This window comes from Cololabis saira, chromosome 21, assembly GCF_033807715.1.
Source record: "Cololabis saira isolate AMF1-May2022 chromosome 21, fColSai1.1, whole genome shotgun sequence".
Taxonomy (NCBI): Eukaryota; Metazoa; Chordata; class Actinopteri; order Beloniformes; family Belonidae; genus Cololabis; species Cololabis saira.
The window spans coordinates 25,257,150-25,284,849 of record NC_084607.1 but is presented as its reverse complement, the minus strand read 5'-3'; the positions used below and the strand labels follow the sequence as shown (position 1 = coordinate 25,284,849).

The 27,700-nt window shown below is 40.6% G+C and overlaps 1 protein-coding gene across 1 annotated transcript; it reads left to right on the top strand.

Annotated features, from left to right (window-relative positions):
- Positions 1-1,401: 1,401 nt before the first annotated feature.
- On the top strand, positions 1,402-25,872 carry slc17a7a (solute carrier family 17 member 7a). Its single transcript, XM_061712045.1, has 13 exons — positions 1,402-1,568; positions 12,014-12,266; positions 12,458-12,576; positions 17,270-17,384; positions 17,463-17,550; positions 17,749-17,835; positions 18,057-18,199; positions 18,285-18,434; positions 20,643-20,775; positions 21,406-21,516; positions 23,011-23,138; positions 23,233-23,302; positions 23,391-25,872. Exons 1-13 carry the CDS (start codon positions 1,507-1,509, stop codon positions 23,675-23,677), a joined length of 1,746 nt encoding a protein of 581 aa, XP_061568029.1. The 5' UTR covers positions 1,402-1,506; the 3' UTR covers positions 23,678-25,872.
- The last annotated feature ends 1,828 nt before the right edge of the window (positions 25,873-27,700 follow it).

The following is a 27,700-nucleotide window of genomic DNA, read 5'->3' as shown; positions in this document are numbered from 1 at the left end:
TAACAGTATCTTCCCCACTTTGTTAATCTGACGTTTTGTTGTCCTCCTTCATTATCAAAAATCCATGTCAAGAAATGTTGGAGTCAGACATGCTCCTGGAGCTAGGTCTTGAAAAACACAACACTCCCTACAAGCTCCATCATCCCATCCCCATCTCACACTCTCCATGATGATCAAGGGTCAAAGCGTTGAGAACCTCCCCCTTTTTGTTATCCATTTTTCTTCGGCTCTACATCCTTGAGCTTTCCTTCTTCAAATGATCGGAGATCCTTTTTTCCTGATCATTAGCTGGTCTTTGGAAAACTTTCCAATGTCAAGGCTACTCATCGTGTCAAATGTCACTGCAAAGGAAAACAATGCACGGCCACTCAAGAGCCTGCCAGATCTTGAAAACCCATTGCACAGAATCCATTGTACAGAAATGGGCAGCTAATTATGTGTATGTATGCATGTATATATATATATATATATATATATATATATATATATATATATATATATATATATATATATATATATATATATATATATATATATATATGTGTGTGTGTGTGTGTGTGTGTGATTATGTGTGTAAGTAGATATATACATAGATATAGAGCAGATTCAGTTAATAGAGACAGTATAGTGTAAATAAGTATATTTATATAAATATTTATATGGGCATGTGTGTACAAATATATAGAAATATTCAACTATATGTATGTATGTATAGGTATGTGCGTGAGTATAATTACAGTATATAATAATAATAATTATAATAATAATAGTTACTTAGCAGTGTGAGTACAGTGTGTGAATATTTATAAATATGGGTTAAATGATTAGTGAATGGGGGTAGGATTAAATAAATTTACTCTTCTTCCTACTGCTTTTTTGCACATGTAAATTAAGATATCAAGTGCTAAAGGATGAAATTCTTTGTTTTGTTGTTTTGTTTTCTTAAACTTCTCTTTTTTCTTCTCTTTAAGTGTTGTTTTTACATGTACAAAAATAAAATAAATCAAATTTAAAAAAAATCGAATCAAATTGCAGTCCAATGAGGATTCTGATTTAAACAAACAGTAATTCTCTTGGTATTTCAGATACTTTACTTTAATGTGCCATATTAGTTGTCATTTATTAACAGCCATTATATGATGAATGGAAAGGGTCTACCTAAAAACACTTTATTATCATCTTACCACATTGTCCTGTTTTTTGTACAATAATTATTTATTTTGACAGATTAGTCGCTACTTTGAGGGCTCTCCAGCTGCTGATTATCTGGTAAAATCCTACTATAATTCTGGTAACACAGACACAAATAATCATTTGAACAAAACAGAGCAAATGCTGCTCGGAGCTGCAGTGAAGGTGAAAGGCTTCCACCTGTCGGGCTCATAGTAGTGTGTGGTGTGTAGGGAGGGATGAGAGGGAGGCGCAGAGAAGAGGAGAGAACAGTTCAGCCAGGACAGCAGGGCGCACGGGACATCAGCACACCGGCCGGGTCAAGGAACTGCAAGGATGGAGATCCGACCAGACAGGTTTAAGGCAGCCGCAGGAAAAACTTTGGGGAAAATTCACAGGTACAGATCTTTTGTGAACATCCATACTCCAGCTCCGAATTATGGCAGCTTTGGCGCGTTTTGGTTTTCTGCGGGACACACCGACGCGTCTTGCCGCGAGTTTCCAGCCTGCCAGTGTCCTCCAAACATTTACTTCCACAAGGAGGAAAAAAAAAAAAAAAAAAAGGTTGCAGATTTTAATTAATGGGCGATGCCAGTGATGGCTTTACTCCGCAAGGATCATTTTGGGTAGCTGCAAAAGTCCAGTTTTACGCGCTGCTCAGTGGAGCGCCGGGATTGACAGAAGTGTGTGAAAATACATGAAGGGGTTGAGAAAAACTAGTGTTACATCTGTCTTATCTCCCTTTTTTAGCGGTTTGATGCTTTGTGATGCTTTATGACATTTTAGAGAGTTGCTCCAACTGAAAGTGGTGTCTCAGATGAGAAGAAAGTCTGGTTATGTAATGTTTCCGTGCATCACTTGCATGACCTGGCTAAATATGAGCGCTGGCCAGATGGAATCATTACAGGGAGCTTTACATCTGTCTGTCTGTCTGTCTGTCTGTATATCTATCTATCTATCTATCTATCTATCTATCTATCTATCTATCTATCTATCTATCTATCTATCTATCTATCTATCTATCTATCTATCTATCTATCTATCTATCTATCTATCTATCTATCTATCTATCTATCTATCTATCTATCTATCTATCTATCTATCTATCTATGCTGATTTGTTAATTTTTTGGATCTGACTGATTGAGTCTGAGTTAATTCTTAATGTTTGGAGCTTGAACACTTGTAAATATTCATTCTTACAGCTGCTACATCTTTCTCCGAGTGATGGACTAAAGTGTGGGCTGATGAAGTTGATCAAGGACATTCAGTTTTTCAGCTCAGTTGATGTCATATGTGATTGTGATAAGTCACCTGAAATGGTTGAAACTTGGTTTGTGGATTAAACAAGCTTTTCTTTTTAGCAAAAAATATTACTAATTTTGTCTTAACTTTTTTTGTTCAACTTACTACTAGATTTTATTAGCAAATATAGGCTATGTATTGTTTTTACAACCAAAAAAAATGATTGTAGTTTAAGTGGGAAAAACACTATAAAACTAAATGTTTGACATCAGGAAATACCCTGTAAATGCCTGTATCACCTCTGCAGTCTTGATATGCACAGAGGCTCTTCACCTGTATCTTTCTTTGTCAATGACATTTTAAAGTTAAGAGAAAAGCTAACCCTAACTGTAACCCCATCTACAACTGTGAACTTACCCAGATGCTGGATATATGTAGATAAAATGCAAATCATTGCAAACTTTGTGAAAAGCAAGGTGTGGTGAAAATATTTCAGTGAAAGAAGAGAGATTAACAACACTGATAGAACCTCATGCAATAACCATCGCTTTAAGCTTCCGCTCTCTCAGGATTTGAGGTAGCAACCAAACGTATAAATCCCGTCCTGAAATAGCCTGTTTTTCAGTCCAGCTGTCGAGCCACGCAAATCCCTAAACTCTCCCCTCCCACTCACTCCATCCCAGTCCATGTCATTTCCTCCAGCCGCTGTCTCCTCCTCCATCTACTGAAGCACCAGCACAGGACACTTTCAACCTGCTGGGGTCTCCCAGATTAACAAGCAGACAAATCTGGGGCTTTTTCTCTCTTACTGGTCCTGAGCCAACACAGCCACAGCTGAGGCTGTGAGAAATGTGAGGTCCTGGATTGGATTAAGATTGGTTTCAGGGGAGTTTCCTCAGCTTTACCACTGACTTATTCTTTAAGTCACAGTAGTCTTAATTACTGTTACAGGTTACTAAACAAAAAAGCACAAAAATGGATGGAAAATTACATGCTGAACTATGCAACTGCCATGTAAAAATGCAAAATATATTGACTTGAATCGCTGCACTGAGGAACTGGATGAGAGCAATCTCACCACTGCACAGTCAAAATCGTGATCCCCTGATGAAAGCAGCCAGGAGTTCATCTATTATTTAAACTCTTGCTCTATCAGAATGCATCCTTCGTTTCTATATTAAACCCTACTAGGTAAGCATAAGCTCCAGCCGTGTAAGGTCATGGTCATTCCTTACTTTTACATGCTTGAATGAACTCCTTAAAAAAATCAGATTTGCTCATTATTAACAACGCTAAGGAATGATCTCACGTCTGAATATGAACAATAATCATACGGATTCAATTTTGTCCTAAATCTACAATATTTGTAAAAACTACTGTTAGCATGCCAAATACATTTTCACTAAAATGTCTCACACTAGTTTATCAAAACACTTAAATCAGTAGGCCGCCGCATGCATCTGCAGAATTGCTCGGCTCCTGAAAGCTTATGTTTCATTCCACAAGGCCACACTGAATATAACAGGTAATCCATATTTAATCCATTTTACTTGCAGTGGAGTGGAGTGCATTTCTCTGTTACCAACCTTTACTTTCTATTATAACGTGGTTTGAAATGGTCTTGGTAAAATATTCAAACAATGCTGAGATGACCTGCAGTAATTATCTGACACCTTAGTGTCTGCTGTTGCACATCAGAAAAGATTTGGAGACATTGTGAATAACTCGTTTCAGTCACTTTTGCATAATTCACTTGCACATAATCTATGACTATTAATGTTAACGCCATACAAAGAGTCCACAATTAAATTGTTCGACAGTTCTGAAGACAAATAATGTCAAAAGAAAAACCCATCATAGTACATGTGTATTTACGTAAGCATTTGCATCTAGCAGAACTGAGCAGTTGGAAGAGTCATCTGCAACCATCCTGCATTGATGGTTTTTGGCAGCAGTGCTGCTGGAGTGCGTGACGTCAGTTTAATTTCAGCGTATATTGTGGCGCTCTTGTTGTTGGGTTTTAGTTTTAAATATAGTGTCACATCCACAGCAAGATATATATTTCAAAATATGTATCAGTATATAACTTGGCAATCAGACTGTGTCTGACACAGTTTATTGTTACCTGTTCCACTCTGGGTATACAAGTAATACTAGTGAGTGCATACACTGTTAGCGCTCACACAGTGTTTTGTTAGTATTAGAAAAATAAGTCCATAAAGGTTGCATGTGTGTGTGTGTGTTTGTGTGTGTGTTTGTGTTTTTGCAGGAAAAAGGGAAAAAAAAAGTAGCGTGACAGGATGGGGAGGGAGGGGGTCTCCCTGGGTGACACAGTCCCACCGAGACCCAATCTGTTCTCTTCAGGGAGAGTTAGAGGCCCACAAAGAAGGAGGGAGACACCACTATCAAAACTACAAAATAGCAACATGATTTTCTGTTTAAAAGAAAAAAAAAATCTTGCGCTGACTTGTATATTTCAAAATAAGGCTGGAATAAGAAGAGAAATAAATTGTCGATCAATTCAGCACAATTGCAGACAAACAAAGACTGGGACGTTTGACGTTATGTAATATTTTTACCCCCTCACGCTTGCTTCGCTCTATCTCCGTCATCCTCATAGATGAGAGGATTATGCAGAATAGTCTGTGAAAGGGTGAATTTAATACATGGACTAGCAAAAGTCCAAGGTCACGGGCCAGCACGTGAGGATCACAGTGTTATTTTTTCACGGGGGGGGAAATTGATTAAGAAATCATTAGATTTTAAATATTAACTGTGAAATTAACAGAAAATGTTAAAATATATCACTGGAGCATTCTAGGAGTTTTACACTCAACATGTAAAACATTTAATTGTTTGTTTGTGTCTGTGTGGTCCTGTGAGCGACTGGAAACCTGTCTGTACCTACAGTAGCTCTTCTTCTGATCACATTTGAGATCCATTTGAGATCTGCCCCTGGCCTGAATAGATTGAAATAGGTCCAGAAATGGGACAGATTGATGCTCATATTTGGGTTATTAATATAATTATATTTGAACATCAAAACAGTAAATTTGGACATTTTTAAGATCATCCAAAATAACTGGTTACAGATGACAGTGTTTTCATCCCTTTCTAATAGTTAAATATGAAGTAAATACCTTGTTCTATGCTTTTATTAAAATAAAATCAGATTTGTAACTTTGGGCCGGGAATTTAAAAAGATATATTTACATTTTTTTTCAAATATAATTTGATTAATAAGAATATATACAGTGGTTATCATTATTCACTCACTGTGACAGGGTTATATATTTAAGTCTAAATACTAATCTTAATAATGGACTGAAATAAACAGTTGGTCCAGAATGATTTTGGTGGGCTAAACTGTTTTTTTTTTTTTTGTTTGTTGTTGTTTTTGGTTGTCTGTTGAAGAACATGAGCTCAGTTTGAGGTGTAAGTCTTCACGGAGCCTGTTCCTGTAGTAGTAACGATATTTCCGAGAGCCTGAGGTCACGGGGCTCCTGCCTGCTCATGCTCTCTGGCTCATTAATCGTTGCCAGCTGAGACCAGTCAGTTGTTCACTCCGCTAACGGGACGGGCTCCACAGGGCTTCCTCTCCGTCACAACTGTGAGCTGCAAATGAAGACCGATAACCGGAGCAAACGTCTGTCCTGTGCCCCGAAGCTCCACCTGCACAGGAACCTTCTCATTTTCACCCAACAATACAATTTGAAAAAAATATGTTTGTGTGTTGGCAGGTCTACATCTGTGTGTCCAGTTAAAGTACCAGAAAACCTCTCTGCTAACTCAATACTACAGGACTGTCTCAGAAAATTAGAATATTGTGATAAAGTTCTTTATTTTCTGTAATGCAATTTAAAAAAACAAAAATGTCATACATTCTGGATTCATTACAAATCAACTGAAATATTGCAAGCCTTTTATTATTTTAATATTGCTGATTATGGTTTACAGTTTAAGATTAAGATTCCCAGAATATTCAATTTTTTTTAGATAGGGTATTTGAGTTTTCTTAAGCTGTAAGCCATGATCAGCGATGTTAAAATAATAAAAGGCTTGCAATATTTCAGTTGATTTGTAATGAATCCAGAATGTATGACATTTTTGTTTTTGTAATTGCATTACAGAAAATCACAATATTCTAATTTTCTGAGGCAGTCCTGTATATTTGAAGAGGGAGACCCTCCGCTGCTGTGCGAGTTGTAGGACGCTGTCACACACACACTGGGTTGAGATTGCACTTTAGTAGGAGGCATCAGTAATTAACAATTGTGCTGTGGGCTAGCCTCGTTAGCTCCTAGCATCTGTGGAGGTGTCAGGCTGCAGTCTGTTTGCACGTTTAATGAGGATGCTCCTGCAGCCTCCACTGACTCTGAAGGAAGATTCAGCGCTCCACTCAGGAGGCGAGTCAGCACAACTGTGTAAGCACAAAAGGAAAGCAGGCTGAGTGCAACCAAAATGCATGTGCAGTTTGGTCGTTTTGTACTTTAGAGTTGCAGAAGTGGTCTTTTTCTTTTTTTTCCTGGTCATGGGGGACTGTGGCACACATGCTAGAGCATGGCCCCGTGGCCAGCATACCTTCTGTCAATGAGCTGTATCTGTTAGAATAATGAACACGGGCATGTAACAGACCTTATAGTCAGTCTGGGAAATCCTGGAAATTTTACTCAACATTAAATACTTTCAAATAAATTGTAGTTTTAAAATACTTCAGTCAAATTAATTCAAAGATCATTATGAACTCAAAAGTATGACACAATAAAGGGAAACATACTGAATTTCGCCTTGTGTCAGACTGCCGCTCCATATTCATTTCCGGAAGTAAATCATTTTCGTAATCCTAATCTGAACGCTGCGACAGATTAAGACCGGGAGCGAGAGGCTGCGTTTCTGCTAATCTCTTACAGATTCAAAAGCGTTGCTTCACAAAGTATTACTTTTCTGTTGTCCATTGTGTCATATTTGACAAGTAGGATCACAGATTCAGATTTAATTTATCATTATACTGGTTTTTGGGGGGGTCAGTGTATTTACTGATTGTGTGGATTGGGCAAAGAGATTACAGAACCTGCTATGTGGGAATGGGGGGAGGGAATGGAATCCACAAGCAGATCCAAGAAATATAATGATATGTCAGTGCCAGACTGCATGTGCAAGGAAGAAGACACACAATAGATAGATAGATAGTGACAGATTATGGTGTAAAAGCTGGAGTAAATTATTTATCTGACTCAAAAACACATCAATAATTAACCGATGCCAGACTTGTTTTGTGTTAACGGTCGTGAATAAGTTATCTTGGACTTTCAGGGGGCTGAGTCAGGATACTTTAGGAAACTTACTGGAGGCCAGTTTTGAAAAACCTTTTTAAAACATATCTATCCTCCCACCTCATACAAATCCTAGCGTTGATTGTGCCCATTTCTCCAGCTCATTGACTAATTGGATCAGCCTGATGCAAAGTGGATGGCTGATGCATGCCTGTGCGCTGCAGTGAACTGAAACATAACCAGAAACACACTAGCGTTAAAACAGAAATGCAGTGAAAACTGTGGCATTGTGTCTGATTTCATGTGTGTCTAGAACCAACGTGTGCTGACTACTACTGTGTGTGTGTGTGTGTGCGCATGTGTGTGTGCACAGGGGAGTGTTGGTTAAGGTATGGAGGCTGTGATACACAGATGGCCGCTCTTCTGACTTCTCTGTTTGACTCCTGTGGAAGAAAAACAGACTGGAACATGCCGTTTCATACGCAAGAACCCATTCAAACTGAGTAATATCCAAAAATAACAAGGGCTGTTGATATCCACCGTGAAAAAAGTGGGAAATGGTTTTGATTATATTTAAAAAAAACAACATTTTAGACAGAAAATTACAATTAAAGGGCATATTTTGAAGTACTTGACCTTTGAAATATCTATTACACCCTATTTGGTATTTTTTAACCGCAGATTTTACAAGCTTCTTTTTTTTTTTTTTTTTTTTTTTTTTTTACTTCTACCTTGTCTGCACACATATTAATGGTTGATACCATGCCGGTAAAAACCTAAGGCATATATATGTGCATTATTACTATATTTAATATATATACATATATATACACATACAAACCCAGTGAGTTTTTTTTTTTGTTGTGACATCCACTGCCAATCCAGGAAGCAAGATTTTACAAGCTTCTAATATATCTATAAAACTTCCTTTTCACTCAGGGGAATGAGCACATAAATGTTTTTAGATCTTTCTCAAGAAAATTCATTTCATGGCTGTTCAGCAGAGTCGATATTACGTAACTCAGAGGTGGAAACTGTTCAGCTTTGTTAAGCAGGCTGCCTTGATGACATCATAGAAGTTCATATGTCCACACTTTCATTTTCTTGCTTTTTCATCTGTCTGCCAGCTAATGTGTGATGTAACGGCAGAAGCTGGTCCATCCTGGGCTTTAATACATTAGAGCTGATATCTGTCTCCAGAGAGAATGGCTGAGTACCGGTACCAGTACCAGTACCAGTACCAGTACCAGTACCAGTACCAGTACCAGTACCAGGACCAGGACCAGTACCAGTACCAGTACCAGTACCAGTACCAGTACCAGTGCCAGTACCAGTACCAGTACCAGTACCAGTACCAGTACCACTGTGCACCAGCATGGCATTTCAGGTTCATCCATGTTGAAAGAGTGGACACTAAAGAAATGTAGCTCTTCACAGTGACAGCTGTCCACATGCTGAGAGTCACTGACTGAGACTCACCTCCAACGTGGTGCATCCTGTCTGCATAGTGTGTGATTTCCACTGAGCGGTCTAGCTCTTTTCTGGTCAAAGTGGTACAGTTTTGGACCAGTAAACTCTGATCTGGCTCGCGTTATCGTTGCCAAGTGTGTTGGCCAGATGGCTGTGGCTACAGTACCTCTACAACGTAACAGCCAACATCATACGACTACAGCACAGTGTCTCCGTCAATAAGCTCAAGGAACATCTCAGTTAAGAAACAATTACAGTGGTGGCATCCAGCACAGCAGCTTTCTACTTGGCAGATGTGCTCGGGAAACAGTTCAAAGTGATGTATCTTGAGTTTGTCTTATGTCACACGGATGGTATGATCTGTCACCGTCTTGTTAGGTTAACAGAGTATGGTTTAGTTCTCTTTAAGTTGGAGCTGTTGCACTCCTTACTTCATTTTGACTCCCAATTTGTGTTTAGTTTTACTTCCTCTTTTAGTTGAAAGTCTAATTCCTTGTGTGATGAGTTCTGATTTGACTGCCTTCTCATGTGTGTCTTATTAACATCTGGGGGAGAGCTAGCAGCCCTTTTAGTTGAACATAAAGGACTCTGTTGTTTATTACTCTTGCTCCTCTCTTGCATTTGGCTCCTGAATTATAACATGATCCTTTGTTGAACAATCAGCCTTCAAGCAGAGGAAAGGACTTATGGTCGCTTCAAAATATCACTTTCAATTTTATTTGAAGGAATGTTTGGTTACTTTTACAAAATGTTGTCCAGCCCAGCAGTCAAACGTGCCTGCTATCTAAAAAAAAAATCAGACAAAGTCAGTTCCAGTTCCTCTCTTGGTCAGATGACTGAGTATCGTTTACAGTGTTATCTCACACATTAATGAAACTAGCTCACAGACAATATACAACTAAGAAGTTCAACAAAGTAAAATGTCAGAACAGAAAATGAGAGAGGCCGTGTTTCAAAAGTAACTAAAGTGGGACCAAAATAGTTGCAAAAGTTCCTCTGTTTAAGATACTTCATCACTGGTTCTACAAAAGGAGGGTGCCAAAAGCCAGTTGATACTTTCACAATTTTTGAAGATACAAAAACAAATGATTGTGTTCTCATTTTTAAATCTTTGAAATAAAAAACCTGAATGAAGAGAAAACACATGGTTGGGTAAAGGATGACGATAGTTGGAGGTGTGGAATCAGACGCTAAACAATGTGTTACTACAATCCTATTTCACTTTGTAGAATGTGTGAATAAATTACAGTTACATTTGCACCGACACTTGATTACATTTTGTTTATACAGTATATTGGAAATATGTCAACTAAAAATTGCAGTCCTTTGCTGCTCTACACTGCGAATTTCCCCGCTGTGGGACTAATAAAGGAATATCTTATCTTATCTTATCTTATCTCTATATTAAAGTTTGATTTACCGCTCATATAGCATCTATCCTTTATCAAAGATGAGCTAAAATGATTCTGTTTCCTTATTCTGTCTGTTTTCTTTTTGTTTAAATACAAAATGGAAGATAATATTTTTTGGTAAATCCTCCTCTTGCTTTGGAACAGCAGTTCCCTTCATGTGACTTTTGATTAAACAGCAACAAAAACTTACAAGACAATACACCCTAAATTGTTGACTACACACATTTAATCTATAGTTTTTGTAACTACTGTTGTTGAAAGTTATTTGATTTTTGTATGCAAGATGCAATATGTTGAAATATGCCTGGTGGTCTTCCAAAACTTGTTTGATTAGATTTTCTCAGTAATGGAATACTGTATTTTTAATAATTCTATTGATACAATTTTACTTAAGAAAGCCTGAGAAAAACCTTTAAACTGTAAGTTATTGCCTCAAATGAATGTGACAACTTAGTAAAGTTGTATCTCCATGATATACATGATGACATGTGAATTTTCCCTTCTACGTTTCCCAACATGTTTCAAATCTATTTCAGCCTAACCTATTTCTTTATAAAGCGCCCAGCAGGTAACTGGATTTGAAAAATATTCTGAATCTTCAAACCTTTCTCAGCAGGCTGTTCATAAATAAACTATTTTGACCAAGAATACATTCAGAGTTTCAGTCAGGTCTGAACAGTAAACACAATAATGGGAATAATTCTACTGTTGATCTTGATGAGTCGTTTTAGAAAGCATTGGAAAAAAAATAATTTAATTTTTAAAGAATAAAAATCGCTGTGTGTTGGATTTTCAGTTGGAAGTTCCAAGTAATAAATAACAATTTGCCCCCTGAAGTCAGAGTTCCACTCAGAGAGTCATAAAAACCAAACCTATCCTACATTCAGAATCCACTGTGGCTGCGTTTCACATCAACAACGGAAGCGCAACTAATTTTAGTGTTTATAACAATTGAATTTTATTTTATTTATATAAGATGTCTCCAGGCGCTTTCCAGAGACCCAGAACAAGACCCCCGAGCAATGCTGTCTTATTGTATTCACAGTACACAGCACCGCTTGCTCTTTAACAGAGATCATGCTGCTGATTGTATGTGTCCAGCTTCTTGAAAGGTTCATTTTCCAACTTTGTAGTTGGGATGTGGTCAGTAAGGGTTCACATCAGTTATGAATTCTGATTTCTGAGTCAGTGTGGAGCCAGTTGATGGGCCGCTTCACTGTGGTGATGTTTCAAACCACAGAACTTTATCTTAAAATTCAAAATAATCCATAGTATATTCTTTTTCTGGCAGTAGATTATGAGTTATAAAATATTGGCCTTTGGATCACTCTGTAGAGTTTGCCACAAAGCTTCAAACATATTTGCAGATATTTGAATCCACACAAAGTGCACTTGTGGATCTTCATTGCTTTTCCCTACCTGTCTCCCTGCAATCTGCTCCCAGGCTGATTGAGAAACGCCAGCCCAATGGGGAAACGATTGAGTTATCAGCAGAAGGCCGACCTGAGCTGGTGGAGGAGAAGGAGCTGCCCGTGGTAGACTGTACCTGCTGTGGCCTGCCCAGGCGCTACATTATCGCCATCCTGTCTGGCCTGGGATTCTGCATCTCTTTCGGTATCAGGTGTAACCTGGGTGTGGCCATCGTAAGCATGGTCAATGACCATACTGTCTACAAAGGCAACAAGGAAGTACTTGTGGTAAGTTGCAAAAAAGTTTTTTGACATGTTTAGAAACTTAAAACGATATCTTCTGCTGTGTCATTTTTAGTGTTTTTTTGTTTGGATTATATCAGTTGATTTAAATAACATATAGTATATTAAATAAAACTGAAAGAACATCAAATATCCAAAAGAGGATAAAGGATAACAGTGCTTTTCCTTCCCTCCAGGCTGCTCAGTTCACCTGGGATCCGGAGACGGTGGGAATGATCCATGGCTCCTTCTTCTGGGGCTACATAGTCACACAAATCCCGGGTGGATTTATATGTCGAAAATTTGCAGCCAACAGGTTAATGTTCACACATTTACAGTCTCTAAAATTACAGATTTGTAGCGTGGACCAGTTTCAATTTGTTGATTTGTTAGCTAAAGTAGGTATACATCTGTTAATTATTGTAAACACTTTCTGAGCTTTAAACAGTGTGATCTGTTTAAACAGAAATCAAGGCGTTATAGCAGCACAGTAAAAGACTACACCAGCAGCCACAATCCTCAGCTGGTGGACTGTACAACCCAAGATCCAATACAGTTGAGATCATGCAAAATAAGCACATTTTTTGTTTTTGTTTTGCTTTGATTAATTTCCTAGCGTGTCTATTTTTGCAATTCTGACCTGCAACACATTACAGAAGAAATTGAGACAGAAACACTTTTAGTGCTTACTAATGCTTCGTAATGCCATTCTTTCACATCATTTTTGTAAAGGTGCGTGGCTTTGAGAATATCAAGTAATGAAGAGTGTCAGGCGTAAATGTCAATGTGCAACCATCCATCCATCCATCCATCCATTGTCCACCGCATTATCCGAGTCCGGGTCGCGGGGGCAGCAGTCGGAGCAGGGATCCCCAGACTTCCCTCTCCCCGGACACTTCCTCCAGCTCTTCCGGGGGGACTCCAAGGCGTTCCCAGGCCAGCCGAGTGACGTAGTCACTCCAGCGTGTCCTGGGTCTTCCTCTGGGTCTCCTCCCGGTGGGACATGCCCGGAACACCTCACGAGGGAGGCGTCCAGGGGGCATCCTATACAGGTGCCCGAGCCACCTCAGCTGGTTCCTCTCGATGTGGAGGAGCAGCGGCTCGACTCCGAGCTCCACCCGGGTGACAGAGCTCCTCGCCCTATCTCTAAGGGAGCGCCCCGCCACCCTGCGGAGGAAACTCATTTCGGCCGCTTGTATCCGGGATCCCGTTCTTTCGGTCGTGACCCAGAGTTCATGACCATAGGTGAGGGTGGGAACGTAGATCGACCGGTAAATCGAGAGCTTTGCCTTTTTGGCTCAGCTCCTTCTTCACCACGACTGACCGATACAATGACCGCATTACTGCGGCCGCCGCACCGATCCGCCTGTCGATCTCGCGCTCCGTTCTCCCCTCACTCGTGAACAAGACCCCAAGATACTTAAACTCCTCCACCTGAGGCAGGAACTCTCCCCCGACCTGGAGGGTGCAAGCCACCTTTTTCCGGTCGAGAACCATGGCCTCAGACTTAGAGGTGCTGATTCTCATCCCAGCTGCTTCACACTCGGCTGCAAACCGCCCCAGTGCATGCTGAAGGTCCTGGCTCGAGGGAGCCAACAAGACCACATCATCTGCAAAAAGCAGAGATGAAATCAAGTGGCTCCTGAACCGTACACCCTCCGGCACTTGGCTGCGCCTAGAAATTCTGTCCATAAAAATAATGAACAGAACCGGTGACAAAGGGCAGCCCTGCCGGAGTCCAACACGCACCGGGAACAGGTCTGACTTACTGCCGGCAATGCGAACCAGACTCCTGCTCCGGTCATACAGGGACCGTACAGCCCTCAGCAGAGGGCCTCCGACCCCATACTCTCGGAGCACCCCCCACAGGATGCCACGTGGGACACGGTCGAAAGCCTTCTCCAAGTCCACAAAACACATGTGGACTGGTTGGGCAAACTCCCATGCGCCCTCGAGCACCCTGCGGAGGGTGTAGAGCTGGTCCAGCGTTCCACGGCCAGGGCGAAAACCGCATTGTTCCTCTTGAATCCGAGGTTCGACTATCGGCCGAATTCTCCTCTCCAGCACCCTGGAATAGACTTTCCCCGGGAGGCTGAGGAGTGTGATTCCCCGGTAGTTGGAACACACCCTCCGGTCCCCCTTTTTGAAGAGAGGGACCACCACCCCGGTCTGCCAGTCCAGAGGCACTGTCCCCGACTGCCACGCGATGCTGCAGAGGCGTGTCAGCCACGACAGCCCCGCAACATCCAGAGACTTGAGGTACTCAGGGCGGATCTCATCCATCCCCGGTGCCTTGCCACTGAGGAGCTTCCGAACTACCTCAGTGACTTCAGCTTGGGTGATGAATGAATCAACCTCTGAATCCTCAGCCTCTGCTTCCTCGACGGAAGGCGTGTCAGTGGGATTGAGGAGATCCTCAAAGTATTCCTTCCACCGCCCGACGATGTCCCCAGTCGAGGTCAACAGCTCCCCTCCTCCACTGTAAACAGTGTTGGCGGAGCACTGCTTCCCCCTCTTGAGGCGCCGGATGGTTTGCCAGAATTTCCTCGAGGCTGACCGGTAGTCCTCCTCCATGGCCTCCCCGAACTTTTCCCAGACCCGAGTTTTTGCTTCCGCGACCGCCCGGGCTGCAGTCCGCTTGGCCTGCCGGTACCCGTCAGCTGCCTCGGGAGTCCGCCGAGCTAGCCAGGCTCGGTAGGACTCCTTCTTCAGCTTGACGGCATCCCTTACTTCCGGTGTTCCGGAGATTGCCGCCGCGACAGGCGCCGGAGACCTTACGGCCGCAGCTCCGGACGGCCGCGTCAACAATGGAAGTGGAGAACATGGTCCATTCGGACTCAATGTCTCCGGCCTCCCTCGGAATCCGGTCAAAGCTCTCCCGGAGGTGGGAGTTGAAGACCTCCCTGACAGGGGAATCTGCCAGACGTTCCCAGCAGACCCTCACGATACGCTTGGGTCTTCCAGGTCTGACCAGCTTCCTCCCCTGCCAGCGGATCCAACTCACCACCAGGTGGTGATCAGTTGACAGCTCAGCCCCTCTCTTCACCCGAGTGTCGAAGACATACGGCCGGAGGTCAGATGACACGACTACAAAGTCGATCATTGACCTCCGGCCTAGGGTGTCCTGGTGCCACGTGCACTGATGGACACCCTTATGCTCGAACATGGTGTTCGTTATGGACGGACTGTGGCTAGCACAGAAGTCCAATAACAAAACACCGCTCGGGTTCAGATCGGGGAGGCCGTTCCTCCCAATCACACCTATCCAGGTAACACTGTCGCTGCCCACGTGAGCGTTGAAGTCCCCCAACAGAACGATGGAGTCCCCAGTTGGGGCACTTTCCAGCACCCCTCCCAGGGCCTCCAGGAAGGCCGGGTACTCTGCACTGCCGTTCGGCCCGTAGGCCGAAACGACAGTGAGAGACCTATCCCCGACCCGAAGGCGCAGGGAAGCGACCCTCTCGTTAAGTGGGGAGAACTCCAACACATGGCGGCTGAGCTGGGGAGCTATGAGCAAGCCCACACCAGCTCGCCGCCTCTCACCCTGGGCAACTCCAGAGTGGAAGAGAGTCCAACCTCTCTCAAGGAGTTGGGTTCCAGAGCCCAGGCTGTGCGTGGAGGTGAGCCCAACTATCTCTAGTCGATACCTCTCAGCCTCCCGCACAAGCTCAGGCTCTTTCCCCCCCAGCGAGGTGACATTCCATGTCCCTAAAGCCAGAGTCGTCGTCCGGGGATTGGGTCGCCGGGGCCCCCGCCCACGGCTGCCACCCAAATCACACGGCACCTTCCCCTTGTGAACCCTCCCGCGGGTGGTGGGCCTACGGGAGGACGGGCCCACGTCGCTCGTTCGGGCTGCGCCCGGCCGGGTCCCGTGGGCCAAGACCCGGCCACCAGACGCTCGCCTGCGAGCCCCAACCCCAGGCCTGGCTCCAGGGTGGGGCCCCGGTAACGCCAGTCCGGGCGGCGTACACTTCCTTGCTTTTCTTCTTCATAAGGGGCTTTGAACCGCTCTTTGTCTGACCCATCACCTAGGACCTGTTTGCCTTGGGAGACCCTACCAGGGGCATTAAGCCCCGGACAACATAGCTCCTAGGATCATTTGGGTGCTCAAACCCCTCCACCACGGTAAGGTGGCGGTTCAAGGAGGGGCTGGCGGTTCAAGGAGGGGCAACACTACAGTATTATCATCGCCCCATTATTCATTTCCAAGTTGTCCATACATCTATTAAGGACATGTCAAAACTGCAGACATAAAAGCCCAGCACCTACTGTACATCTCAGCCATGCCTTTGTAATGTGTGCAGACTGGGGTTTTGGAATGTCTTGTTGATGTCGAAACGTCTGTGATGGCTACTTTAATGCTGCCATCGCAGAATTGCAAATGACCTTCCCCAAGGTCGTGATCATGCTACCCCATAGCATCACAGAGTCTGGCTTCAGACTTGTTATTGGAGACAGTTTGAATGGTGGTGGCACATGGTGCCCATGTGATCTGTTTCATACATGTTTCCAGTATGTGGTGGCCCATCCCAGTTGCCTCTGGGTTCAGAGACGACGATGCCACCTAAAGCCTTCTTTTTTTCTCTTTTTTTTGCACAGTAAAGTTTTAGGTGGCTTTTGTGAACTGTGGTTTCCCCAAATAATGCTTTGCCCGTCCTGTTATATTAACTGTTGTTGGATGATGCCTCTTCATGCAGTTGCAGTCTGAGGCGTCAGATTAGTGTCTGTCTACTTTTGTCTTACTTGAATTTTCTAGCATTAAATTGTTCCCATACTAGCTTGTTTCTTTAGTGGCTGTAGGCCTAAAAAGCAAACATTTATTTATATTTAGATATGAAATGAAGTTCACAAGAAAAAGCAGTAAATATCTTGAGTGTGCTAAAAAATAAAAGTAATGTTAAGTGTTTGTTTTTTCTATTGTCCACATCATCCTAACTTTCTCTGATTTTGGGTTATCTTTGTATCTTTGTTGAATCTGAGCAAGTCTGTTTGTCTTTTGTGTGTTTAAGAGTGTTTGGCTTTGCCATAGTGGCCACATCCACACTCAACATGCTGATTCCATCAGCGGCTCGCACTCATTACAGCTGTGTCATACTTGTGAGGATATGCCAAGGCCTTGTTGAGGTAACAAGTATGAGTCCGTGTGCACATATTCTAGCTGAACATGCATGAGCATTTCCTTGACCCGACTTTGTCCTTCAGGGTGTATCGTATCCAGCCTGCCACGGGATCTGGGCCAAGTGGGCGCCTCCTCTTGAGAGAAGTCGATTAGCCACAACAGCCTTTTGTGGTAAACCTTTTACATTTTTGCTGTGAGATTTTTCTCAAATCTGGAAAGCTCTGTGGAGTTGTGTGGATGGGATAGACTTAACATGGTATGTGGGCTTGATAGAAGCTTGATAATGAGTAAGGCACTTGAAGTAAAGCAATCATGGCATGGTTAAGCTGGAAAAATTAATTTGTTCCTTGTCTTTTGTGTCTCTCTCAGGATCCTATGCAGGGGCAGTAGTGGCTATGCCTTTAGCTGGGATACTGGTGCAATACATTGGGTGGTCTTCTGTATTTTATGTCTATGGTTAGTACCCTTATCCTTATTAGGTGTGTTTAATTACTGCACTGTTGAAGCTGTTCAGACAAATTATTAATTCAGTGATAGATTTCAGATTAAAGTGCTTTTTATGAATCTCTCATCTGTCTCAGTGTTGTATATTATATATAAGTAATTTACCTTTTTAACTATGTTTCTCTCACTCCTTCTCTGTCCCCATTTCTTTCTCTTTTTTGTTGCTCTCCTAGGCAGTTTTGGAATATTTTGGTATTTGTTCTGGATTCTGGTGTCGTATGAGAGCCCCGCAGCCCATCCCACCATCACACCTGAAGAAAGGAAATACATCGAAGATGCAATTGGAGAGTCTGCATCGTTTCTCAATCCTCTCCACGTATGCTTCTGTGTGATGTTCGGTCCGAATTCAATCCCAGTGGGTTCAACAGATGGGTTTAATATCTTATTTCTTCTTTCTGCAGAAATTTAAAACCCCATGGAAACACTTCTTCACCTCCATGCCAGTCTATGCCATTATTGTGGCCAACTTCTGCAGGAGCTGGACTTTCTACTTGCTGCTTATTAGCCAGCCTGCTTACTTTGAAGAAGTCTTTGGCTTTGAAATCAGTAAGGTGAGGCCATGATTATAGGAAAATGTCAACATATGAACAAAGAAAATGGCAAAAAAAAAACCTACAAAAATCTGTTTGAAACTGGGCCTATTGCTAAGGAAAATATACAGTTTTAAATTGTTTCATTGTATTTTACAGTTGTTTTACAGTAAAAATCCATAGGAAAAGTCAGTTGCTATGTGTGAGGGTTGTATTGAATATCTGCTTGTTTAACTCCCTCATACAACACTGAGTAACAAGTGAAGAATTTGCTGTTGTGGTTATTGATTGAATGGCTTCTTAACTGTTCATTGATGTACATAATAAAACTTTAAAGCACTATTCAAAGCATGCACAAATGGAAATAGCAGAACTACTGCATGTTGACTGTGTCCTACATCTGCTGCTTTTTGAATTCATCTGAATTCATTTTGTTGTACCGGTACATTTTTTTTAAAATCAAATCAGTTGGAAAGGACTTGATGTTTAATGCTGCATTAAATTGACCTCACAAGTCAGAAGTCAGAACTGGGAATGACATCACACATACAGCCATTCACATGCAGCCATTCTGCTGCAAACCATTTTTTACTTGTTGGAATGTTATTAATTCATAAAAGTGCTAGTATTTAGCATGCAAACAGTGCAGCAACATGCCCACAGATAAAGAGCAATCAGCATTATATGTAGGCTACAATATGTCTGATTTATCTGAGTAAAATAAGACAGAGCCATTATATATAACAATAAAACTTAACGTTCAATTCTATTTCTGAGGCCGTAAAAGAACCCTGATACATAAAATCTCCTTCACCAAGCCGTACTATTAGTTTGAATTTTTGGGAGGGGCTAACATTTAAAATAAAGGTCAGTTGAAATAGTTACCATTTATTTCCGATTGTGTTTGAGGAGTTTTGAAATAACTGCAGCAGTTGTCTGAAAACCCTGTGGTGAGATGTGGTGAGATTTTTGCATCAAACTACAGTATAATGATTTAATTCAAATATTTTGGCAATAATTCAAATATTTTCAAATCCCATTCCAAGAGAGAGGTATGCATTATTTACGTATTTTTATCTGTGAGCTGTAAAAAACTCTTTACATCTTAACATGATGAAATTCTCAATTTCAAGGCAAACTGTTAAATAACTACTTATTAACTACAATTATCAAATAACTACAATTTCTATGGAAAGACACATTTCTGTGTTGTTATTTGTTGATCCTTTAGTTGATCTTATTCATTTATTCAAAACAAAAAAAATTTACAAATTATCCCCCAAAAAATAAATTCCATATTTGTGTAAACGGCACCAGACCCGGTGCTGAAGCTGTTACATGCTGCATATTGTTGAAAACTGAAATATCCTTAAAACCCAGTTTCTGCCTCACTCTTATTTCCACACTTGCAATGACGATTTCAGGCGCTTGTGATTATCATAAGTGAAATTAGATTTTCTTCAGCTTTAGGTGGCATATACTGCTTGCCATGTTCACATTTTCTTGCCAAACTCTATATAATTTTCTGAATGTTTGCAAACAAAAGTGATGATCACAAAAATACTATATAAAGAGAAAGATTATAAAATAGGTGATTTTTTCTCATGTGATTTTTTTGGTGCATGCGTGCATGTGTTGTTTTTTGTTTGTTTGTCGGTTTTTTGTATTAAGACAAACACAAGTAATTGGATATCATTCCAATATCAGTTTTTTTGAACCACTTGAATGTTGTGTTTTGTTATGACACATATTATTCACCTTTAATATACATCACACCCAAGTGATGTATAGTTGTATGAGAACTTCACGCCCTAAACAGTCAGTAACACACAAATGTTCAGTTTTTATGTTTCCAGAAAAACTGTGAAAAAAGCCCACTAGGTAGATATCAGTTTAAAATCGTAAGCACATTTTGTTTAAGCATTGCAGAAATTACAAGCAGATCTACACCTCATAAACCATTTTGGACTTACAATGCCGTATTTCTTGATAACAAATATAAATAAAAGCAGGAACCAAGAAGTAAGAAAGAAAGAAAGAAAGAAAGAAAGAAAGAAAGAAAGAAAGAAAGAAAGAAAGAAGACTATCCTTCACAAGAATCACAGGATAAGCGTCATATCTTGGTTTAGTTCAAATAGATATTTCAGGCATAAGTGCAACTATTGAAGTGTTAATATCAGTGAAAAACAAAAACAAAACTCTCACCATCCCTCTGCATTTGTCTTTCAGGTGGGAATCGTGTCAGCTTTGCCCCATCTGGTGATGACGATCATCGTGCCTATTGGAGGCCAGCTGGCGGATTACCTGAGAACTCACAACCTCATGACCACCACTAACGTCAGGAAGCTCATGAACTGTGGAGGTGAGAGGATCACATGTTACAAAAGAGAAGAACAAGAAGTGTGGAAGAGTGTGATGAGAAATGAAAATGAAATCTGACCAAACTGCTATTTGAATTTGTTTGTGAAAGAGTGTACTAAAGAGTGAGAGAGAGAGAGAGAGAGAGAGAGAGAGAGAGAGAGAGAGAGAGAGAGAGAGAGAGAGAGAGAGAGAGAGAGAGAGAGAGAGAGAGAGAGCTGTATAGTTTGATATAATATAGAAGTAAAAATGTTGTTGCTTGAGTGTGAGAGAGTATTGGCTTTGCTCAGTAAAAATGTATTGCAACATGTGTCTTTAGAGAAAAGAACTGATAGTTTGGTTCCACCTTGAAGACTTGTTCTCCAGTTCTTAAAGCAAACTCAGCACTTGTGAAAACACCTGACCACTACGTGACCATTTGTGTGGCCCGTTCCTTTAAGACTTTTTGAAGTGCATCATCTGGCAGGATTAGAGTCGTATTAATATTTTAGCACAACTCAAAGGTCATATCGGCATGTGCAAAAACCATGTGCCAGTTCCAAGATATTTATTACACACTACTTAGATTGAGGTTGTGCCAATGTTCTTTATTTCCTGATTCTTGGGTTTATTTGCATTGGTTTCCATGTGTCAGGTTTTGGGATGGAGGCCACCCTCCTGCTGGTGGTGGGATTTTCTCACACAAAGGGTGTTGCCATCTCTTTCTTGGTCCTCGCTGTAGGGTTCAGCGGTTTTGCTATCTCAGGTAAGTGATAATACAAAAAACCGTTAAGCTCTAAACCAAACTCAAACTGATTGTGCTGTGAAGTCACCTTTTATAGACATGAAGATTAGAGTGCATTTCAAAAGGTTTTGATCACTGACAGACATAGACACAGTGATGTCACTGATTGGTTTGTAGACCGCTATTTTTGATATATGTACATCCACTGAGTTATAAATGCGGCATGCATTTGTTAATTAAACCAGCCACATGAAAAATGAAAACTTACTTTCAATTTTCATCACTTTATGCCTTTATGGGCCTGGTTTACAATATTTGGGGGTGGGAGTGGTCTCAGGAGGTTTGTTAATTAATTCAGGTCAGTGGCCTCCAGAAGCAAATCAAATCATTTCTTTGGCAATATAAAGAATGCCAAATGGTTTCTGAGGTACAATATCATCCATGTTTCAGTGTCGGTGTGGCACTGTAAGCTTGAATTGTATAATGTAATATTGCTGTGTGAATATGAATGTGGTTTGTCTTGTAAAACACTTTTAGTGGACAATAAGACCAGAAAATCACTTCACAAATGCAGAGCTTTACACTGAAAGTTCACATCCAGTACTATTCAACAGAAAAAATTGTAAAGAAGACTAATGGTGTGTTTTTTGTGTAAGGCTTTAAACATCATTACTGCTGTTGACTGATTTGAGTCTGCATTTTTTAGCAACCAAGCATTGACTGCATTTTCAGACCTGAGGTTATCACTTCAGGTCTGAATATTTTCTGTTCTTTTACCCATTTCAAAGTAAAATGAAAGTACAGATATTTGGTTCATTTTAAACTGGAGTTCTGGGACAAATATGATTACAGATAAAAAAATAAAAATTGAAGCGACAGCAATACTCTCCATGTAACTGAAGATTGTTTATAAGAACACAAGAAATGCTGAGAGAGAAAAAACTAATACATAAAACAAATGCATGCATCAGGTATACAAATAACTGCATCAATTGAGATTATTGAGATTATATTCCAGTGAACATTAAGCCACGCAATGGAAGTTTTTTAAGAAGAAAGCCTTCTTAAAATGTTAAATGAAATGTTTTTATAGAAGCTTGCAGTCAATTAGCAGATGATGAGCAATATAATGCCGATAAATGTGTTTAATTCAAATTTGAGTTTACTGGAATGTTTATAGCTTGTTATAAAAATGAATTAATAAGCAGAGTGAATTAAGAGTATATCTGGGTAAGCATCCTGTGGTGCTCAGTAGAGCACTCAGTCAGTCTTACTCTGAACAAATTCAAGAGGATGTTTGCTCATACATATTTTATGTATTAGTCTTCTGAAAGTCAAGCAAGCAAGCAACAGTGTTACTACACATCAATATCTCTCTCTAACACATATCAGTCCTTCTCACTGTTTTTATGCCTCTATTTTTATAGGTTTTTATCAACTAATGTGTTACAAGATGATCTGTTTCAGTGAAACTGTTGTAGGAATACATATATATATATTTATCGTGTATTTCAGGGTTTAACGTCAATCATTTGGATATTGCACCTCGATATGCCAGCATACTGATGGGCATTTCAAACGGAGTGGGAACATTATCAGGAATGGTGTGTCCTCTCATAGTGGGGGCAATGACCAAACACAAGGTGACTCCTCATCTTATGAAATGCATGTGTAAAACTGACGATGTAAATTATTTATTGAATGATGACACAAAGGCGGATTTTTAAATCATTTCAGACACGTGATGAGTGGAAGTATGTCTTCCTTATAGCATCTATGGTTCATTATGGAGGAGTGATTTTCTATGGTAAGGTTTCGACACTACAGCAATCAATGAGTATTGTGCTGCAGATTCAGTCTAAATACTGATTCTTTTCCTTTTCTTTTTCATTCAGGACTTTTTGCGTCAGGAGAAAAGCAGCCATGGGCAGACATAGAGGACACAAGCGAGGAGAAGTGTGGTATAATCAATGAGGATGAACTGGCCAATGAGACGGAGGAGATGTACAGCGGAGGAGGGCAGTACGGAGCCATGAACCAGCAGGCGGTTGGTTCAAACGGAGGAGGTGGAGGAGCAGGGGCAGGATGGGTGTCAGACTGGGATAAGTCTGAGGAGTATGTGCAGCCACCGGGATACAACTCTTACATGTATGGGGGAGAGAAGGAGAAGGAGCTGACATAGAAGACTGAAGTCACACAATAAAAAAAAAAAAAGATGAAGTAATGAGATAAATAAAAATAAAGAAGATTGTTTTTGGAAAGGATTGTGAGAGTCACTGCTGTACTGACAAGACCTGCTGTGTGCTTTTATACACTAATCACACATGCATATATTAATGCATATGTTTTGTCTCCGTGTGAGTGTGCATGTGAGTGTGTGTTGTTTGTGGAGAAACAGATGAGTAATCAATAGACATACATGAACACGTACCCCGACTTCCTTCTTGCTCCAGAGTGCAACGTGATTGGTCGAGGTTTCTGCTTCCTCAGTGTTGGTGAGGAGTGAGGGGGAGGTCCTTCTGCATGCACAGCAGTTTTTACTCAAGCCACTGGCATTAAATTGCATTTAATTTTTTACGCAAGATTTTTATTTATTTATTGTGGGATATCTCCTCAGAAACACTTTAGAGCCCAAAACCGTGTCTGCATCATGAGGTAGGGAAAAAAGAGTAAGGTCACTGCCTTTGAGGCGTTCAAATCAAATAGAAAACACACTGATCACATGATAAATTCTAAAAAGAAAGAAACCAAATGTATTTCTAGGAGTTACGTTGATTTTGGTCAAACTTGCCTGGAACAAGATGACAGGCCATTGGCGTTGGTTCATTTCGTTATCGGTCATGTCCTGTTTGAGAGGAAAATAAGGTGCTTTGGTAAACCCTGCACAAACAGGCTCCTTGCGTGTGTGCATGAACAATGGCGTGAGCTTGACTTTATGCACAAAGCTGCCTGTGGTGTCTGGCTGATGGGCCACAACACAGTATTCATCTGACACTTTCCATGAGTTTCCATTTGGTGTGCTTGCTCCCATTAGAGGTGGCCCCGGATGGCAAGTAGAGTGTGATTGTTGCTTTTACTGCTGCACTGCTTAACCAGCACAGAAAAAAATAGACCAAATACTCTTAGGCCTCAAAGCACAAGCTCTTTTTGCTTCTATCTGCATTCATACATTGGCCGCTCTTGGTTTTCATCTCCATCAACATCCTTGGTAACTAAATGTCAACCACATGTGTGTTGCTGGGTCAGTTTTTCAGACTGTGCGTACGGGTGTGTGTATGTGTGACATCAAGTGTGTTGTCGTGATGGGTGCAGGTGCTAAAACCTAAGTGCAGTGACCATGTAATGATGAGCACAGTTGTGCAGTAGCCAGCCAGTCCTCTTTCTTTTAATCACAACACACAAAGAAATTCATGCAAGGACGCCAGTGTGGAGAGAATGGTGACACACTTTTTGATGTTCATTGGAAGATGGAGCCCATGGCCACACATGGATGAGGTATATGAAAAATATAGGAGGTATAAGAACATCAAACACTATGTGAGAATGTGTTTAATTTGGTTGATTACAAAGCTCATCTCACCCCCTAAAAAAGCAGCACCTTCTCCATATTGTGACAGTGACAGATAAATAATGAAGCGCTCCAATCCTTAGATAGTACATAGAGTAGCTAGACTAAAGAAAACACATCCGTATGTACATACACACACTCACACATACAACTCCTGTAAACATCTTGTAAAGATCTTGAAATTGAGGGTTATGGCGACACATAATCATTTCTTTTTAAGTCTGAAAGTACACCTCTAGGTGGCTCTTTTTCAAATCCCATTTGTGAGAAAAAAGAATGTTAAAAGGGATACATTTGACACAAATACAGGTATAATGGTAAAATATGTTGAACATTTGTCAATTAATGTTTTTAAAGGAAGAATGCCAAATTATCATTTTGTTTTGACTATACCGTTGTTGGGACATGAATGATTATTCCTGTGAACAATTTTATTTCTAAGTGTTGTATCAGTGTATCTTTAATCAAGCTTCTTCTTTGTCTCAGTTTATGGCTGTTCCAATGTTGTCATTGCCCCTCATGATGAAATGTGTGGTTTACTGGTGGGAATCAGTATAAAAAGGAAAAAAAAAAAGGGTAACGTTTTATGTAAAAAATGTACATGTGAAATAACCTAGTGTAAAATAAAGATTTAAGCAATTTAAGACCATGTCAATGTTTCAGCACAATCATGCCACCAGGATTTGAATTCATACTTTGAGGCCTACTATATTGTGACACATTAAATAATGTTTTCTATGACGAGCACAATGTATTTCTCTGCCATTCTCTAAGGACAGATGGATGCAGGATTATCTCTGTGATTTTAGGCAAAGATTAGACAGGAGAGCAGATGCACTCAGTGGGAGCGTGAGGGAGCAACACGGATGACAAGGGAGGTGAGGATGATGAGAGAGAGGGTGGGACATGAATGGGTTGAGTGTAATATATGTTTGGTCAATGCAAAGGCACTTCCTTGAGGATTTTTGTATTTTTCAATTGATAAGGAGACCATGTTGTAATAAATTGGAATGCTTAATGCACATTAATACAAATTATTTTTTCTAGATTCATAAAAGTCTGATCTTGTAAAGCCTTACATGAAGTTCCAAGCGATTTGAATATTTTCACAACAATATTTTTCAAGTCTGGAATTTATTTTGTTAGCATAATGGGAAGTATTAACATCTTATCCCCCCATGACCAATTGATGACATTGAAATTGGATTTGCATCCTTAAATTGTCCATTAACCCAATATAACCACAAGAGGGCAGAAAAGATTCATATTGGGAAACCTAACCTCTTTCTCTGTCTCTCCTGTCTCTTTCTCAATGCATACATCCATTTTCTATAACCGTTTTATCTTTTGTAGGGTCACAGGGGTCTGCTGGAGCGTATCCCAGCTCGTTACAGGTGAGAGGCAGGGGTACAGAGGTCACCGGTCTATCACAGGGCCACATATATAGACAAACAACCATGCACGCTTGCACTCACAATACATATACGTATATACTCTCAGCCATTCCTCTGTGGGCAGATGCCCTCTTGAAGCTCAGGTTTTCTACCAGATGCATAGGAGCTTGAAGGTTCTGCACAGTATCTTTGCTGTTCCTAGTACTGTATTCTTTTGGACTGAGATATCTGATGTTGTTCCTGGGAGCTGCTGGACCCACGCTGCTCCAAATATATATATATATATATATATATATATATATATATATATATATATATATATATATATATATATATATATATATATATATATATATATATATATATATATATATATATATATATATATATATATATATATATATATATATATATATATATATATATATATATAAATAAAATGATAAAGTGTCGACCGAGTGTATTTTAAAAACTCCATCCTTGCCCATTCCTCTGTGAGCAATAACCCTCTTTAAGCTCAGGTTCTCCACCAGAGCCAAGCCACCAGACGCTTGGGGGCTTGGGGGATCAATGAGTAATATTGTTGCTGTTTCAAAGATTGTGCACTATTGGACTGAGATATTTGAAGTTGTTTCTAGGACCTGCTGGAGCCATTCTCCAAGCTTGGGGGTCATAAGGGGCCCCAACTACCATTGTTGCCTTCACCTTCCATATATTTTCCATCTCTTCCTTTAACCTTTGTTGCTCCCTCATGCTCCCTCTTCTTGATATTGTTGTTGCTTAGGATTGCCACGTCTATCACCACTGCTCTTAGTTGGCGTTAGTTGACCACCACAGTGGTTGGCTTATTAGTGCTCCATCTTTCTCCACCACTGGGGGTATCACCCAGATAGAAAGTCATGGAAGTTGCATACAGCCTTATACAGGACTGTCTGAGAAAATTAGAATATTGTGATTTTCTGTAATGCAATTACAAAAACAAAAATGTCATACATTCTGGATTCATTACAAATCAACTGAAATATTGCAAGCATTTTATTATTTTAATATTGCTGATCATGGCTTACAGCTTAAGAAAACTCAAATATCCTATCTCAAAAAATTTGAATATTCTGGGAATCTTAATCTTAAACTGTAAACCATAATCAGCAATATTAAAATAATAAAAGGCTTGCAATATTTCAGTTGATTTGTAATGAATCCAGAATGTATGACATTTTTGTTTTTTTTAATTGCATTACAG

Excerpts from the sequence above, each read along its gene's own strand:
- slc17a7a (XM_061712045.1), top strand. The coding sequence starts at position 1,507 with ATGGAGATCCGACCAGACAGGTTTAAGGCAGCCGCAGGAAAAACTTTG. Across the intron at positions 1,569-12,013 it reads ACTTTGGGGAAAATTCACAG|GCTGATTGAGAAACGCCAGC; the intron begins GTACAGATCTTT and ends ATCTGCTCCCAG. Across the intron at positions 23,303-23,390 it reads TGGAGGAGTGATTTTCTATG|GACTTTTTGCGTCAGGAGAA; the intron begins GTAAGGTTTCGA and ends TTTTTCATTCAG.